The following is a 13,774-nucleotide window of genomic DNA, read 5'->3' as shown; positions in this document are numbered from 1 at the left end:
TGAGTAGTCTTGTGTTTGCTAAAGCATTAACTTCTAGGAGTACGTAGGGTGAAGGGATAATTTTCCTTAGAATGGAAGAAGTGTTCCTGCAAAATACACTTAGGCTGCTTAGATGAAGAGCCCAAAGGAGCTGGGTCCTTAGAGCATAGCAATCTAGAATGTCCTTGGCATTTCTATTTCAAAACTTGTCCTCTGACAAATGAGCTTAAAGCATCCCTCAAAGAACTTGTTGTGGATGAGAGCCAGTGCCATTGTTTGATTTCACCTCAGTGCTAAGGGTGCAGAGAAGTCAAAATCTGAAGATACATGCCCAGAGAATACCCTGGAGGGAGGGGATAGGGACAGACAGCACACAGGGATTGGCAGCCTTCCGTTCACTCCCAACAGTGTCACTTGTCTTGGGAATCAATCTGCCGCCTGCATAGCTTTCTCAAAGCATTTTTCATGTCCTCATTCCTAAAGGTATAGATAATGGGGTTCATCAGAGGGGTAATGGCCGTGAAGAAAACTGACACAACTTTGTCTGCAGCTAAACTCTTGGCTGGCCTGAGATAGATGAAAATGCAGTGTCCCAGGAAAAATGTCACCACTGTCAGGTGAGCAGCACAGGTAGATAATGCCTTGTGTTGCCCTTCCGAGAGATGGTTCCTTAGTGAGACCAAAATGACCACATAGGAAGTCACCAGCACCAGGAAGCAGACCACAGAGATGAGGCTTGAGTTGGAGACAAGGAGCATTTCTAAGACATGGATGTTTGTGCAGGCCAACTTAATGACCAAGGGGACATCGCAAAAGAAGTTGTCAATGGCACTGGGACCACAGTATGGGAGACTGAGGGTCAGGGCAGTGAGGGACACAGAATGTATCAGCCCTCCCATCCACATGACCGTGGCCAGCTGGAGGCACATCTTCCGGCACATGATGGTGCCATAATGCATGGGGCTGCAGACGGCTATGCAGCGATCATAGGCCATGATGGTGAGGAGAAAGATCTCTGTGCAGGCAAAGAGGTGGAGGAAGAACATCTGTGCCTCACACTCCTCAAAGGAGATGCTCTTCTTGTCCACCAGGAAGTCAGCCAGCATCTTGGGCATCACCACTGAGGAGTGGCAGACGTCAATGACAGAGAGGTTGCTGAGGAAGAAGTACATGGGACTGTGCAGACGCTGGTCATGTGCAATCGTGAAGATGATGAGAATGTTGCCCAAAATAATCAGCATGTAGATGACCACGAAGAGGGTGAAGAGGGCCAGCTCTACAGCATGGTTGGTGGTGAGGCCCAAGGGGAAGAACTCACTCACTCTAGTGTGATTCTGCCACACCATGTTTACTGCTGCGTTGCACCCAGGAGAAAGGAAACGGTGAAAGGAGAAATAAATTTATGGTGTGAGAGGACAGAACATGATGACAATCATACAGACTTGAGCTATATGGAGGAAGAAAGACAGAACAGCCTAACAGTTTCACCCAAAAGGTGATGCCTAATATTAGCAGAAGTATTCAAGTTTGAAGGACAAGCGAGTACCGGAACAGGTTTCCAAAGGAGACTGTGGGATTTCTTCAGTTTCCAGACAATGCAATGCAAGCTGACTTACTTCTCTGACTTACTCAGGAGCTATCAGGTTGCAGGAAGATTTGCCTCCTGGCAGAATGTACCTCAGGATCCATCTTTCCTGATTCCAGGTGTCTCGTTTAAGCTACCTGTCTGCAATTGTCAGACATAAAAGGGATGAATCTGTGCCTGCAGTTATTCCTCTTCCTTCACTGTAGAGGAAACCAAATGATTAGTGGAAGACTTCTGTGTTGGGCATTGCAGTTTAGTGAGATGACATCTGAATAGACTTCAGGGAAGTCACTGCTAACTTCTTCATAGATCTCATAGACTGGGGATTTAGGCTTTCACTAAAAGATCATTTTTACGACCTTAGATACTTGTTGCTGCTGTTTGCTGAGTCTTGCCTGGTTTTCCAGCCTCCTCCCAAAAGTAAGAATACCCAGCACAGTCTCCAAATGTGGTATGACACCACCTTTTCCTGCTAGGTAGCTGTCTGCAAATTCATTTGAGTGCAGAGTTCTCTTTCCCAGCTGCAACCTTGCTTGGGGAGAACAGATTCACCTGCTTTTCAGTCAGAAGCCAGTCAGAAACCTCAGCTGCTTGATATCTGGTGTATTTATGAGGGATCAAGCAATGCAACACCTGCAGTCACAAATTCAGTGACCTTGAATATCTCTGCCCATTCCATATTCCAGTGTTCCTGTGATTTTATTTTCATTTTGAAATGAAAATCTAAACATTTTGGCAAACTAATCAAAAGTACACATACACACACACAAAATCTTGCCTTTGGAACAGGAGTGAGACGAGAGGACATCGAATAGGAACCCTGTCCAACAAAGGAGAAAGCTTGTTTACAGCGCATGGTTCAAGGCGGTCATACAACAGAAATAATGATGTGGGAAACGGCAGGACTTCTCAAAGTTCCCCACTTTGCTAAAATGAAGCCATCTCTGAGTATGAACCCAGGGTTCTTGTATTTGGAAATCAACGTCACTGTGGTTTCCTTGCTGCTGATACGCTGAGCTTCTGAGAACAGGGCTAACCAAGCACCTGAACGATAGCTACATTTCTAACAGCATGTAGACGCTCCAGAAGTGGCTGAATACCCCCAAAGTGGTCTGCAGCTGTTACAAGTGGAGCCACAAGCCTGTAAAATGTACATTTACATTAGTATTTTCGCTTGTTACAGCTCCCACGACTAACATTTTCATAGGGCTTTAAAGCTGCCAAGGACCTGCACAGAGGCTCCTGTCTTCATTTGGAGTCTGCTGAGAGACAGATACTGATGTCTCCAAAGACACCTGGTAGAATCAGATGCCTGATTTCCTCTTGTACTCAAGGTCTTGCAAAAAGGACTGAAAAGCAACCAAACAGAAGTGTTGTTCTCCTTCCAGTCAACGTCTCAGCCCCTTCTCCCTGCAACAAACCCAAAAGCAAACAGAGTAGGGAGGAAAAACCGAGCTTACTTATGTAGTTTCCAGTGGTGTCCGGAAAAAGAAAGATTGTGAGTTGAATTCCAGTGTTTTTCCTCCATAAAAGAAAAAGCAATTTTTGGTCTAAAAAAATGGAGATTGGTAAACAAATTTCTTCCTTTTGATCGGCATCCATAAATTCCTCTAGCCAGAGGAATTGATAATTCCTGCAACTGAACAGGCAGGGTTTGCTTTGGTTTGGATTTTTTTTTTTTTTCCGGGGGGGGAGGGTGTCCCTCTAATATACCCAAGTTATCTTGAGCAGATGGTCCCCTCATACTGGAAGATCAGCCTGATATTTAACTAGTTCAAGCCTTTACATAAAAAAGAACAATAATAATAAATAAAATAAAATAAAAAAATCTTGATTGGTTACTTCATGAGCAATGCAAAAATCAAAATAGAAACCAAACTTCTTGCCTACTTCCAAAGTTTTCCTGCCCCCAAATCAGAAGTTGAAGCTCAACGCTGACAGGATAAACAGGGACGTAGAGGTGACTTACACCCTCAACCCTTCCCCGTAACGGCTAGTTCTGGAGAGCAAGAGCGTGTGCTACTCAATTACTCTGAACACCAAATACAGAACCTTTTGTGCTGTGATGAAGTCATAGAGAACTGATAAAGCTTGGGCTGTGTGCTTGTCTGAAAGACAGATTTGGGACTCAAGAAATGTTAAATGCATGCCTTACTAGAGAGTCACAAAGGGATTTGTTAAATCATCCTAGGTTGTTGACAGTATAAGCTTTGGAAGAGATTATAGAGCTGTGGATCCAGTTAGTCACCCAGAAAACCTGTGTGGCTATAGTAGCTCACACAATTGTTCAAAGTCCATTTCAATGGCCTCTGGAGACAAAGAACAAATGTTCACCCATGCCACATAACTCGCTTTGCCTTCTTAAAGGTGTTCTTGGTGAACTAACACCAAGTTTACGCACTGGGAGAGCAGAATACAGCCCATGAGCTCTGCCCAAATGACTTGGACTTAGGAAAGGGATCACTAACTCAGTGTGGAAGAAGGCCTCTGAATAAGAGCTGCCATGCTGAAAATCTGCACAGTGCAACGAGTGCAAACTGAGTGATCAAAAGTGGCGATGGAGAACTGACAAAGGATTGCAGCTTCAGGCGTTCATCTTAAGGGATTTTCCTTAAAAAGAGAGAAATATTAATAAACAATATGCCTAATGAATGGCATTCAAGCATTATGTTTCTTATCTCCTTGCAATAGTGACAAAAAGTCAAGTATGGGCAGGATTAGTTTCTCCGGTTCTTCATTTGCATCTTTAGCTGCTCTGTCAGTAAGAACTATGGATGTTTAGAACAGCTTGAGAACAGTGTGGGGAAAATCAAACAAAGGAATTAACCAAGCCTCAGCTTTCTAAAGTCTTATCTCAAAATGAAAACTTGCACATTGCTTTGAATACACTTCAAAAAAAAAAAAGGATAGAAAGTGATGTCTTTTGTATGGTAACTTAAACCCCTTTTTTTATGTTTCCCGGTGAGGCAAGAGTTCAAACACAGGCTGATAAGCATGGCCTGCAGGTTACAAAGTGAAGTGCCAGGATTATCTGCACAGAAAGAAGTTAGAAGCTGATTTGTCACAATGAAATTCACCTATTGCTGATAAAACTGAAAAAAACAGCAGCTGACCCTGGAAAGTGCAGCTGCTTTTGCTCTAGCTTTTATTTCTCCTCTGTGGCTACTTTTCTCCCAATTGGCTTGGGGAGTGCCCACCTCATGTACTCGTTTCCCAGGATGCAGATTATGGGATTTAGCAGGAGGTGACAGTTGTTTTAAGAAGACTGATATCACAGTGTCCTCAGCGAAGCTGGTGCAAGGGCAGGAGTAAATGAAGATGCAGTATCCCAGGAAGAGCATTACAACCATGAGCCCGATGGCAGAAGCACTGAGGGCCTTGTGCACACCTTTGCACAGATGTTTCTTTAGCAAGACTGGGAGGATGCCATAAGAGGCCAGTGGGACCATGAAGCAAGCCTAGATGAGCCCAGAGCTGGAGATTTTCAGCATCTCAATAATGTAGGCATTCGTGCAAGCCGCCTTGACCACTGGCTGCACATCACAGACCAAGCTGTCAAATTCTGTGAAGCAGGGCAGTTTGATCATAATTCCAGTCAGGCCACAGGGGATCCCTGTCCCCACGCACACAGCCCCAGCCAGCTGTAGGCGTACTCTCGCATGAGTGTGAGATGATAGTGCATGGGGTTGCAGATGGCCCTGCAGCAGTCATAGGCTGTTGCAGTGAGGAGGCAGATCTCTGTACAGACAGAGATGAAGGAAGAACATCCGGGCCACACATGCTTCCAAAGAGATGATCTCCTCTGCACAGAAGAGGTCACGCAACATTTCAGGCTCTGTAACAGATGAATGGTGGATCTGCGGGAAAAAAGGGTTGCTGAGGAGGTTGCCAGGCAGAGTCATGAGATGGAGGGACAGAAACACCACAGAGAGGATCATTTGTGCCTCTGAGCTGGAGGGCAGTCCCCAAAGGATGAACTCTCTCACTGTGGTCTCACTCAGTGTCACTTCTGCCATGCTCCTGGTCATGACAGAGGGAAGGAAATTTTTCACAGAAAAATCTTTTTTCTTTCTTCTTTTTTTCTTTTTCCAGGGGGTGGGGTGAGGGTGTTAGTCCTTGAGATCTATTTTGATCCTCTCATATTGCTACCAGAAATTAGAAAATAAAGGGATGGAGAGACTTGCTGAGTGAGATTTATGCATCCCAATTTATACCTCACTATAGACTCACTAACTGTGAAAAGACACTAAGATCATTAGCTGAAGTAACCAGCACATTTATATTGGCTCTTAAAGCCCAGCCTTTTTACTTTCCTTTACCCTGGACATGCTGAGTCCTTCTTGGAACCCTGCTACATTTTTGGTCATAGAGCTGTCTTGTGTTAGTGAACTCCATAACTCTATAGCAAAGGTTATTAATTCAGGAGCAAGGTTTAGTTGTCAATGGTTTTTTTGTAGCCTACTACACAAGAAACCCTTACTCTTCCACATAAAAGCCCAAAGTTATAAAATAAAGAGTTATACTTCTTATAGTAAGCTTCATTTTTAATAGGACATACCTGCTAGTAAGACATAAGGAAATAAATCTATTTACTTACTTGTTTTCATATATATATATATACATTTATTTATTTATTTATTTATTTATCAAGGGAAAAAAAAGTATAGGGATAGGTTGATCAAAGCCTCTAATTGCCTTCAGGGAGATCAGGAGGTTTTTTGATGTAGCAAAGGTATTTACCTGGTGAGTGAGGCAGCAGTGGTTACAAAGCATGCATTTTCAATAGACTAATTGTCAGATGGAGTAGTTTACAAAAGGCAGAGATGGGTAATCCATCACTAAGTAATGACACAAGACAATTATTATCATTAATAATAATAATAATTATTATTATTGTTATAATAATAGAAACCCAAACCACAGGACTGAATGTTCTTCTTGAAAAACCTGCTTGATTTGCAATACAAGTTGAATTCAGCCCTGTCTTCACTAGAAGATCAAAGTCGGTGATACATGTATACTGAAGCCAGCTAAGAGTCAGTATTCTATTAATAAAGTGGGATATTTGCAATCATGTTGGTGGTGTTAGGCTGAATTACATTGGGTTGACAGGCGGAATAGTAAAATTGAAACAATACACTGCATTAGTTTTCCTTTATAAGAATTCCTGTGAAAACAGCACCCAAAGAAACAGCACCCTAAGTGCAATCACTCAGAACAGTTCCTCTCATCTCGTGGGAACTGGGGCTTTTAAACTGAAGCACAGAGACCATTACTGAGATATTCAAGTTCTTACAGACACAGGCACACATCCTGTGACAGTCCCTCCAACACCTGAGTGACTACTTGGGAGAGTTACTGAACTGCTGCAAAACATTGTGGTGGAGCTTCCACACTCATGCCAGAAAGCTGGAATGTGTGAATACTCTCAGGTCAGATGCTTTTAATACATAGACAGAAGGAACAGGCTGATCAGTACTGTCAAATTACTATTGTGTGTTGAATGTATAAATGTTTGCATACTGTGGTAGTCATTTAAGTTACATAGTAGCATTTTTTTATATATATAGAATTAAACTGTAGATGTGTAGTTTACAAGTTTAGGAGTGTGTGTATTGCTTCCCATATCCTAAATTGAACCATAGCTCAGCTGGTCTGAGCCATTTGCTCAAGCTACATTATCACATTAATTGCCATAGTCAGAACGATGCAGACTTAGCAATGGATACACTGATTGAATAGGCTTTACCTATGGAATGATTAGAAAAGGCCACTCACTTTTCCTGACCCTAGATGGCATGAGACCTGAGCAGCTGCTAACTGGCAGAAACTGAACGAAATTCAAAATCAAGTAGAGACCTCTGAGGACTGTTAATAGCTCTGGGGTGAGGAGCAGGGGGTACCAGTTCTTCACCATGATATTGTTAAGCCTCTTGTAATCTATACAGGGCTGTAGTCTTCCTCCCCTCCTCCAGCATGAGGAGCCACTAGGAGAGGTAGATAAACCACTGTGCCAGATTGTCCTAGAGGTATTCTTTGAGGGCTGCTAATTCAGGGTGGCAAGGCACCTCCTTTCTTGGGATCAGGTCAACGTGGCAGTCATATGTGTCATAGAGTGGTAGCGTTTCTTCTGCCTTCTTCTCCAAGACATCTGTAAAGTCACTCATAGTGTTTTGGAGGGAGTAGGGCAGTGACTGAGGCAGAGGCAGAGTTACAGTCCTGGAGCCTGGGTGATTCAGGGCGGCAGGCTGTGGGGCTTGGCAGAACTCTGGTGGTGCAGGGATCTTGGTTCTGAGGCTGTCTGTGGTGAGAACAGAGCCATGGTCTGTAGGTGTCATACTTGGCCCAGTTAGCGTGCAATTATGTTCCTTGTTTTTTGCCTTCCAGGGGAGTGTTGTAGGGCTCTTGGCACCAATCAAGTCCATGGCAGCCATGCAGCCAGGCAACTGCTCATAGAGTGCAGAGCCAGGGACGTGGGAAACTTTGGACCAACTCACATAGGTGCTGTGGTAGGAGACACAGTCATAACATAATCCTATATGTCACACTATGAAGGTTCAACAGTAACAACTGAGACAGTAACATAATAAAAAATATGTTTACTTCCTCACACAACCTCTTGGATTAGTAGCATCCATTAAAATAATGTGATTACTAATTTAGAAAGGATAACCCCAAACCGTCGATTACTGCGTTATTAATTGGAAACACTGCTTACCCCAACTTGAAAGCTAGCTTATTCACTCTCTTAGTGAGAGGACTGTCAACTTCCAGGAGTTACCTTAACCCAGTGTCCCAGGAAAAGGGGGGGGGGGGGGATACTCACGGTCCAGCTGGAGAGGATCATCAGGTCACATTCCCATCCCCTGCTCAAACTCTCTTAGCTTCCAAGTCTCTTTTTATATGGCTGGGGCTCTGGGCAAACACTGCTTTTGCTGACCTTTGCGAGTTCCACAATCACTGGACTGTTTGTTTTCCTGCTTGGAAAGACCCTGCTAGCGAGGCAAGACCACAATACTTCCATGTTGCTTCTTCCCTCCCTGGGGGTCCCTGCAGTTTCGATTCCCCAGACTTATCAGGTGGCACACTTCTTTAGTCCTGTCTATTCTTCTATTCCACAGCCTTGTGCATATAAGTCCTTTAACATATCAGTTGACAAACTTCTTCAGTCTTGTTAACTATTTACTTGCTCGTCACTACAGCAGGAGAAAGCCTCACAGTCACAGCCCCTGGTACTCACAGGTGATTCGAACCACCCTGATGTCTGCCAGAAGGGCAGTGCAGCTGGGCACAAGGAATTGTGCAGATTTCTGGAATTCACAGAAGATAATTTCTTGGTGAAGGTGATTGATGAGCTGACTAGGAGAGATGCTTTGTTGGACCTGATACACTGGAGGGCATGGCTGCTATTCAGAGGGCCTTGACAGGCTGGAGAAATGGGCTAACAGGAACCTCCTGAAATGAAGGAAAAGCAAATACTATGGCTTGAATCTGGGTGGAATATCCCCATGCAACAGGGCAGGCTGTGTCCAACCATCTAGTAAGCAGGTCTGCAGAGAAAGATCTGGGGATTCTGAAAGACAAGAGCTTGAAAACAAGTCTGCAGTGTGTCACTGCAACAAATGAAGGCCAACCACACCTTGGGTGTATTAGTAAGAGTGCAGCCAGCAGGCCCACAGGGAAGTGATCCTTACCCTCTCTTTAGTACTTGTGAGGATACCTCTAGAGCATTGTGTTCAGTTTTGGACTCCCCAGTACATGAAGGACATTGACATACTGGAGCAAGTCCAGTGGAGGCTCTCAAGATGCTCAGGGGACTTGAGCACATGATGTACAAGGAGATGGTGAGGAAACTGGGCTTGGTCAGCCTTAGGAGGAGAAGGCTAATGCGACACCTTTTTGCTATCTACAACTACCTGATGAGTGGATACAGAGAAGACAAAGCCAGGCTCATCTCAGATCTGCACGGTGATAGTACAAGAGGTAAGGGACACAAGATGGAACATAGAAAATTCTTATTAGATATAAGATTTTATTTAATTTGTTACTATTGTTATTATTATTTATCATGAGAGTGGTCGGATGCTGGAAGAAGTTCCTCAGAAAAGTTATGGAATCTCCATCCTTGGAGGTGTTCAAGACTTAACCAGACAAATCCCTAACAATTTCATCTTCTTACACCTGCTTTGAGGAGGGGTTTAGACTAGATGACCTCTGGGGGTCTCTTCCAATTATTCTATGATTCTAAGATTACAAATGCTTTGAATCAATAACATCTTCTTCTACTATTTTGTGTGTAAAACACCAAAGTGTTAACACTGCTGTAATGTAAGTTATGTGGTAGCCAAATGCTCAAAAAGAAGAAGGTATTTATTTTCTCCAGTCTTAGATGGGAGATTCATCCACTCAAAATCAGATTTCTAGTGTATAGATATCTATACCAAAACTTGCATTGCCTTTGTGCAGGTAATGGATAGAATTGGTCATATCTCAGGTGTGATTCATCTCCTGAGGTAGGGGTGGGCTTTACAACCAGGTTCACCTATCTGCATTTATGAAAAAAATGAATGTGGACATTAAAACTAGGTCAGGAAAATCATCCTACTGGCATTTGGAAACCTTTACAAATGTCAATACTGCTCTTTCTAGTGTTCCTCATGACTTACATTGTGACCATGTCTGGGAACAGCCTCATCATTGTGCTGTTTGTGGCTGATTAGCACTTTCATAACCCATGTATTTCTGCTTGGAAAATCTGCCAATGTTCCACTGTCATGCCCAAGATGCTGGCCAGTTTCCTGAGTGGAGAACAAAAAAAATCAATGTTTTTGGCTCAGAATTATATTTCTTAGTTTTATACCGGGTGCAAAATCTTATTGCCTGTTGGCAAGGTCTTTGTGATTCGGATTAGCAAATAGGCAAGGATTCTATTATGAAGCTTGCATGAGTGAACAATGCTGCTTCAACTAGTAACTGTGTCTTGGCCATGTGGTTCTTTAGATATTGACATAATGGTATCTGATTGACATAATGGTATCTCCAATGCACAAGTCAACTTTCTGTGCCCCACCCCCTTACAAAATTGTAATTTTGTTGAGGGATGTTATAAAGACGCTGCCTCCAGCAGGCTCTGGGACCCAAGGATTCCTGCCTGGGCACTGGAGCCCAGCCTGGTGCACTGAGGGGAAGCCTCTCCATCGCAAGCACAGCTGCTGCTCTCCTCTTTGCAAATTCAACCAGTAGTGAGGCTGAGTGTGTATCCCAGACACACACACGCATACCAGGTTAGGGGAAAATACAAACACTCTGTCCCCCTCCCCACGCAGCTATTGCCAAGGTACATGGGCACTATGACCTGTGATCCCTGCTCCAGCTGCTGACACTGAGACCCTCACTCCACTCACCCTGGCCCCCCTCAGTAGCTGATATTTGAGTACACTGGCCCAACAACCCATGGTCCTGCTCCGGTGACTGATGCTAGGACCCTCTCTTGCCCCAGTTACTGGCACCACAGACACAAGAGCCAGTATCACCTGAGGTCTGACTCCAGTTTCTGGGCCCACTCACTCTTGTCTCTCCACCTAGATCTTACAGCACTCACAAATGGGATATGAAGACTCGAACTGCAAGAAAAACTTGAGTCCCTGTTAAGGTGGATTGGAAAGGTATCATTAATACTACTGCAGAAGGTCAATATCTTGAAGGGTTAAACAATCACAAAGTCAATCTATCTATCTCATGGACCATGCTGCACCTCCACAGGCTTGACTTGAGTATTCAGTCAGCAGCTAAAGGCTGGTTACATCTTCCTGCCTGTACCTGTGATTCCACGTTCTGCCCAAATACTGAAGACAGTGGCTTGGGGATCACTCAGCTGGCTGGTTTGATCCCAGATGTGCAGGCTGGAAGGCTGCATAGAATTACCCACTCCCAATATAGCATTATTTGATCTGCAGAGCTAAAGGAAGGTATTGATAAAGATTTTGAGAGACTGTGGGTGGCAGCTGAGTGTAGCAAACATGAGAGACCAGCAGTTTTGGATAAAAAAGTGATCAAAGTGATCCCAGTCACACATGAAGAGGACGAGGTGTTCTTCGAATGGGAGATCCCTCTCCAAAAGTTATCTTACCAAGTCTACAGAATTGGAGGAAGGAGGAATTTGTGAAATGGACCAAGCTACATTGTCAAGGTTGTGGTATTTCAAGCTTTGGAAATGACACTCTCAGTAATGCTGGGCAGTAAAGTTATAGAGGCATTCCCCATAGGAAGCTTGTAACTGTGTTGCAACTAGGAGCCAGTGTAAATGCTACCAGGGAATTCCTGGCTAGAGGAAGAGGGGAGACCCTAAAAGAGATCAGCAGGCATTGTTTGGTGGAGAGCAAAACTTGCTCCCATATTATTGTCCTGCTGTACAGAACGCCCATATTAAGAGACACAATGTATTATGCGAGTTATTGGCAAATGAAGTTGCCTACGCAAAGGTGTCTAGTACCATCTTAGAAGCCCTAGGATATCTGACATCCATACAGGGCTGGTAGATCTGGCATAGCGCCTATGGGAGACCTATGCCTTTCTGGAGCAGCAGAGAGACACCAGCTGAGATACCCGGAGTATTTCAAGTGGCATGACATACATGTCTGTATGTGGCCAACTGAATCCCATGGAAAGAAATGAATCCCTCCCTCTCTATCAGCTTTAGGATAAGATGAATTATGCCCTGACTTCTCTTGACAGCTCTGACTGGGGGGTGGGATTCAGCTGCCGAAAAGAAAAAGAAAAAAAAGCAAAATCAAGTGACTTTGCAGGTAAATAACTCTAATAAAGGTGTTTTTATTGAAGTATCACTCTCTGGAGATGCTTCTCTTTTCCAGCTAGATGAATGGGAATGGCTATTCCACCAATATATGTTCATCTTTTAGCACTGCTACTGCCCAACATAGCAGAGATGAAAGCATATCCAGTACGTAGGGTATGCCTCTGATTGCATTGTCCATTGCCTACTACCCCACAGAAGCTACAAGGCAGAACATTTTCTGTGCTAGAAACTCTCTGGAGAAAAGTCTTCTCTTTAGGGCACGTTTCACCTCCACATTCCTCAGGGTGTAGATCAAAGGATTGAGGACGGATGTGACAACATTATACATAAGGGTTTATATCATGTCCCACCTGGGTGAATTCCCTGAGGAAGGTGGTATATAGTTAAAAATAACAGGGACATAGAGTAAGGCCACTACTGTGAGATGGGAGATGCAAGTGGAGAAGGCTTTCCTCCTTCCCTCCTTGGACTGGACTTTCAGCTGGAGGAAGGAAAAAATGTATAGGTAAGAAAAGAGTGTGAAGACAAAGGTGCCTGCCGCAATACTCCCCGTGATGATGCTGAGAAGGTTCAGGTTGAGCTGGCTGCTATTGCAGGCCAGTCTCACCACGGGCTTGATGTCGCAGAAGAAGTGTTGGATGTGGTTGGGGCCACAGAAATGGAGCCGGGAGGTCATGACTGTGTGCATCAGAGCATGAAGGAAGCCAGTAGTCCAAGTGGCTGCAGCCAGCAGCAGGCAGGCCCATGGGCTCATGATGAGGGTGTAGCGCAGGGGGTTGCAGATGGCCACATAACGGTCATAGGCCATGACAGCCAGAAGCAAAGCTTCACTGCTGCCCAGGAAGTGGAAGAAGTGGAGCTGGCTTAGGCAGCCAGTGTAAGAAATGCCCTGGTGCCCTGAGAGGAGCCCAGCCAGCATTTTGGGTACGGTAACTGTGGAGTAGAAAATATCCAGGCAGGAGAGGTTGAAGAGGAAAAAGTACATGGGGGTGTGTAGCCGGGGTTCACATGCCACTACAGTCATGATTGCCATATTCCCCAGCAGGGTAGACAGGTACAGCAGTAAGAACAGCATGAATAGGAATTTCTGTAGCCCTTGAAGGCTGGTCAGGCCAAGGAGGATGAACTTCCTCACCTCTGTCTGGTTATCCATCCCTGCAGGGAAAGAGAAAATAACTTAGCAGTAACTTGCTATCTTTCTGTCCTGAGCTACTGCATCCATTTCCCAGCCTCCTCTTCCATAAGATGCATCATCAGCTGATGCTGCCTCAAGAATGGAAGAGATCAGATACTGAGTCTGGAAGGGGAAACAAAAGAATTCCTTGATTTCCCACCCCAGCTGTTTCAGCAAATACTGGAACTGTTGTAACCTATGTGGTCAATACTGATGCTGG

The 13,774-nt window shown here is 44.4% G+C and overlaps 2 protein-coding genes and 1 pseudogene across 2 annotated transcripts; all 3 read right to left on the bottom strand.

The window, feature by feature from the left end:
• Positions 1–389: 389 nt before the first annotated feature.
• On the bottom strand, positions 390–1,325 carry LOC136996648 (olfactory receptor 4E1-like). Its single transcript, XM_067317536.1, has one exon. It carries the CDS (start codon positions 1,323–1,325, stop codon positions 390–392), a length of 936 nt encoding a protein of 311 aa, XP_067173637.1.
• A 3,384-nt stretch (positions 1,326–4,709) lies between these two features.
• Positions 4,710–5,580, bottom strand: LOC136996638 (olfactory receptor 4E1-like; annotated as a pseudogene).
• Positions 5,581–12,714: 7,134 nt separating this feature from the next.
• Positions 12,715–13,533, bottom strand: LOC136996650 (olfactory receptor 12D1-like). The gene has a single exon (XM_067317538.1). It carries the CDS (start codon positions 13,531–13,533, stop codon positions 12,715–12,717), a length of 819 nt encoding a protein of 272 aa, XP_067173639.1.
• Between the last annotated feature and the right edge of the window lie 241 nt (positions 13,534–13,774).

Source organism: Apteryx mantelli, unplaced genomic scaffold, assembly GCF_036417845.1.
Source record: "Apteryx mantelli isolate bAptMan1 unplaced genomic scaffold, bAptMan1.hap1 HAP1_SCAFFOLD_63, whole genome shotgun sequence".
Lineage (NCBI taxonomy): Eukaryota > Metazoa > Chordata > Aves > Apterygiformes > Apterygidae > Apteryx > Apteryx mantelli.
The sequence above is the reverse complement of the archived record's forward strand: the minus strand, read 5'-3'. Positions and strand labels throughout refer to the sequence as shown.

Coding starts and splice junctions, on each gene's coding strand:
- LOC136996650 (XM_067317538.1), bottom strand. CDS start 13,533: ATGGATAACCAGACAGAGGTGAGGAAGTTCATCCTCCTTGGCCTGACC.
- LOC136996648 (XM_067317536.1), bottom strand. CDS start 1,325: ATGGTGTGGCAGAATCACACTAGAGTGAGTGAGTTCTTCCCCTTGGGC.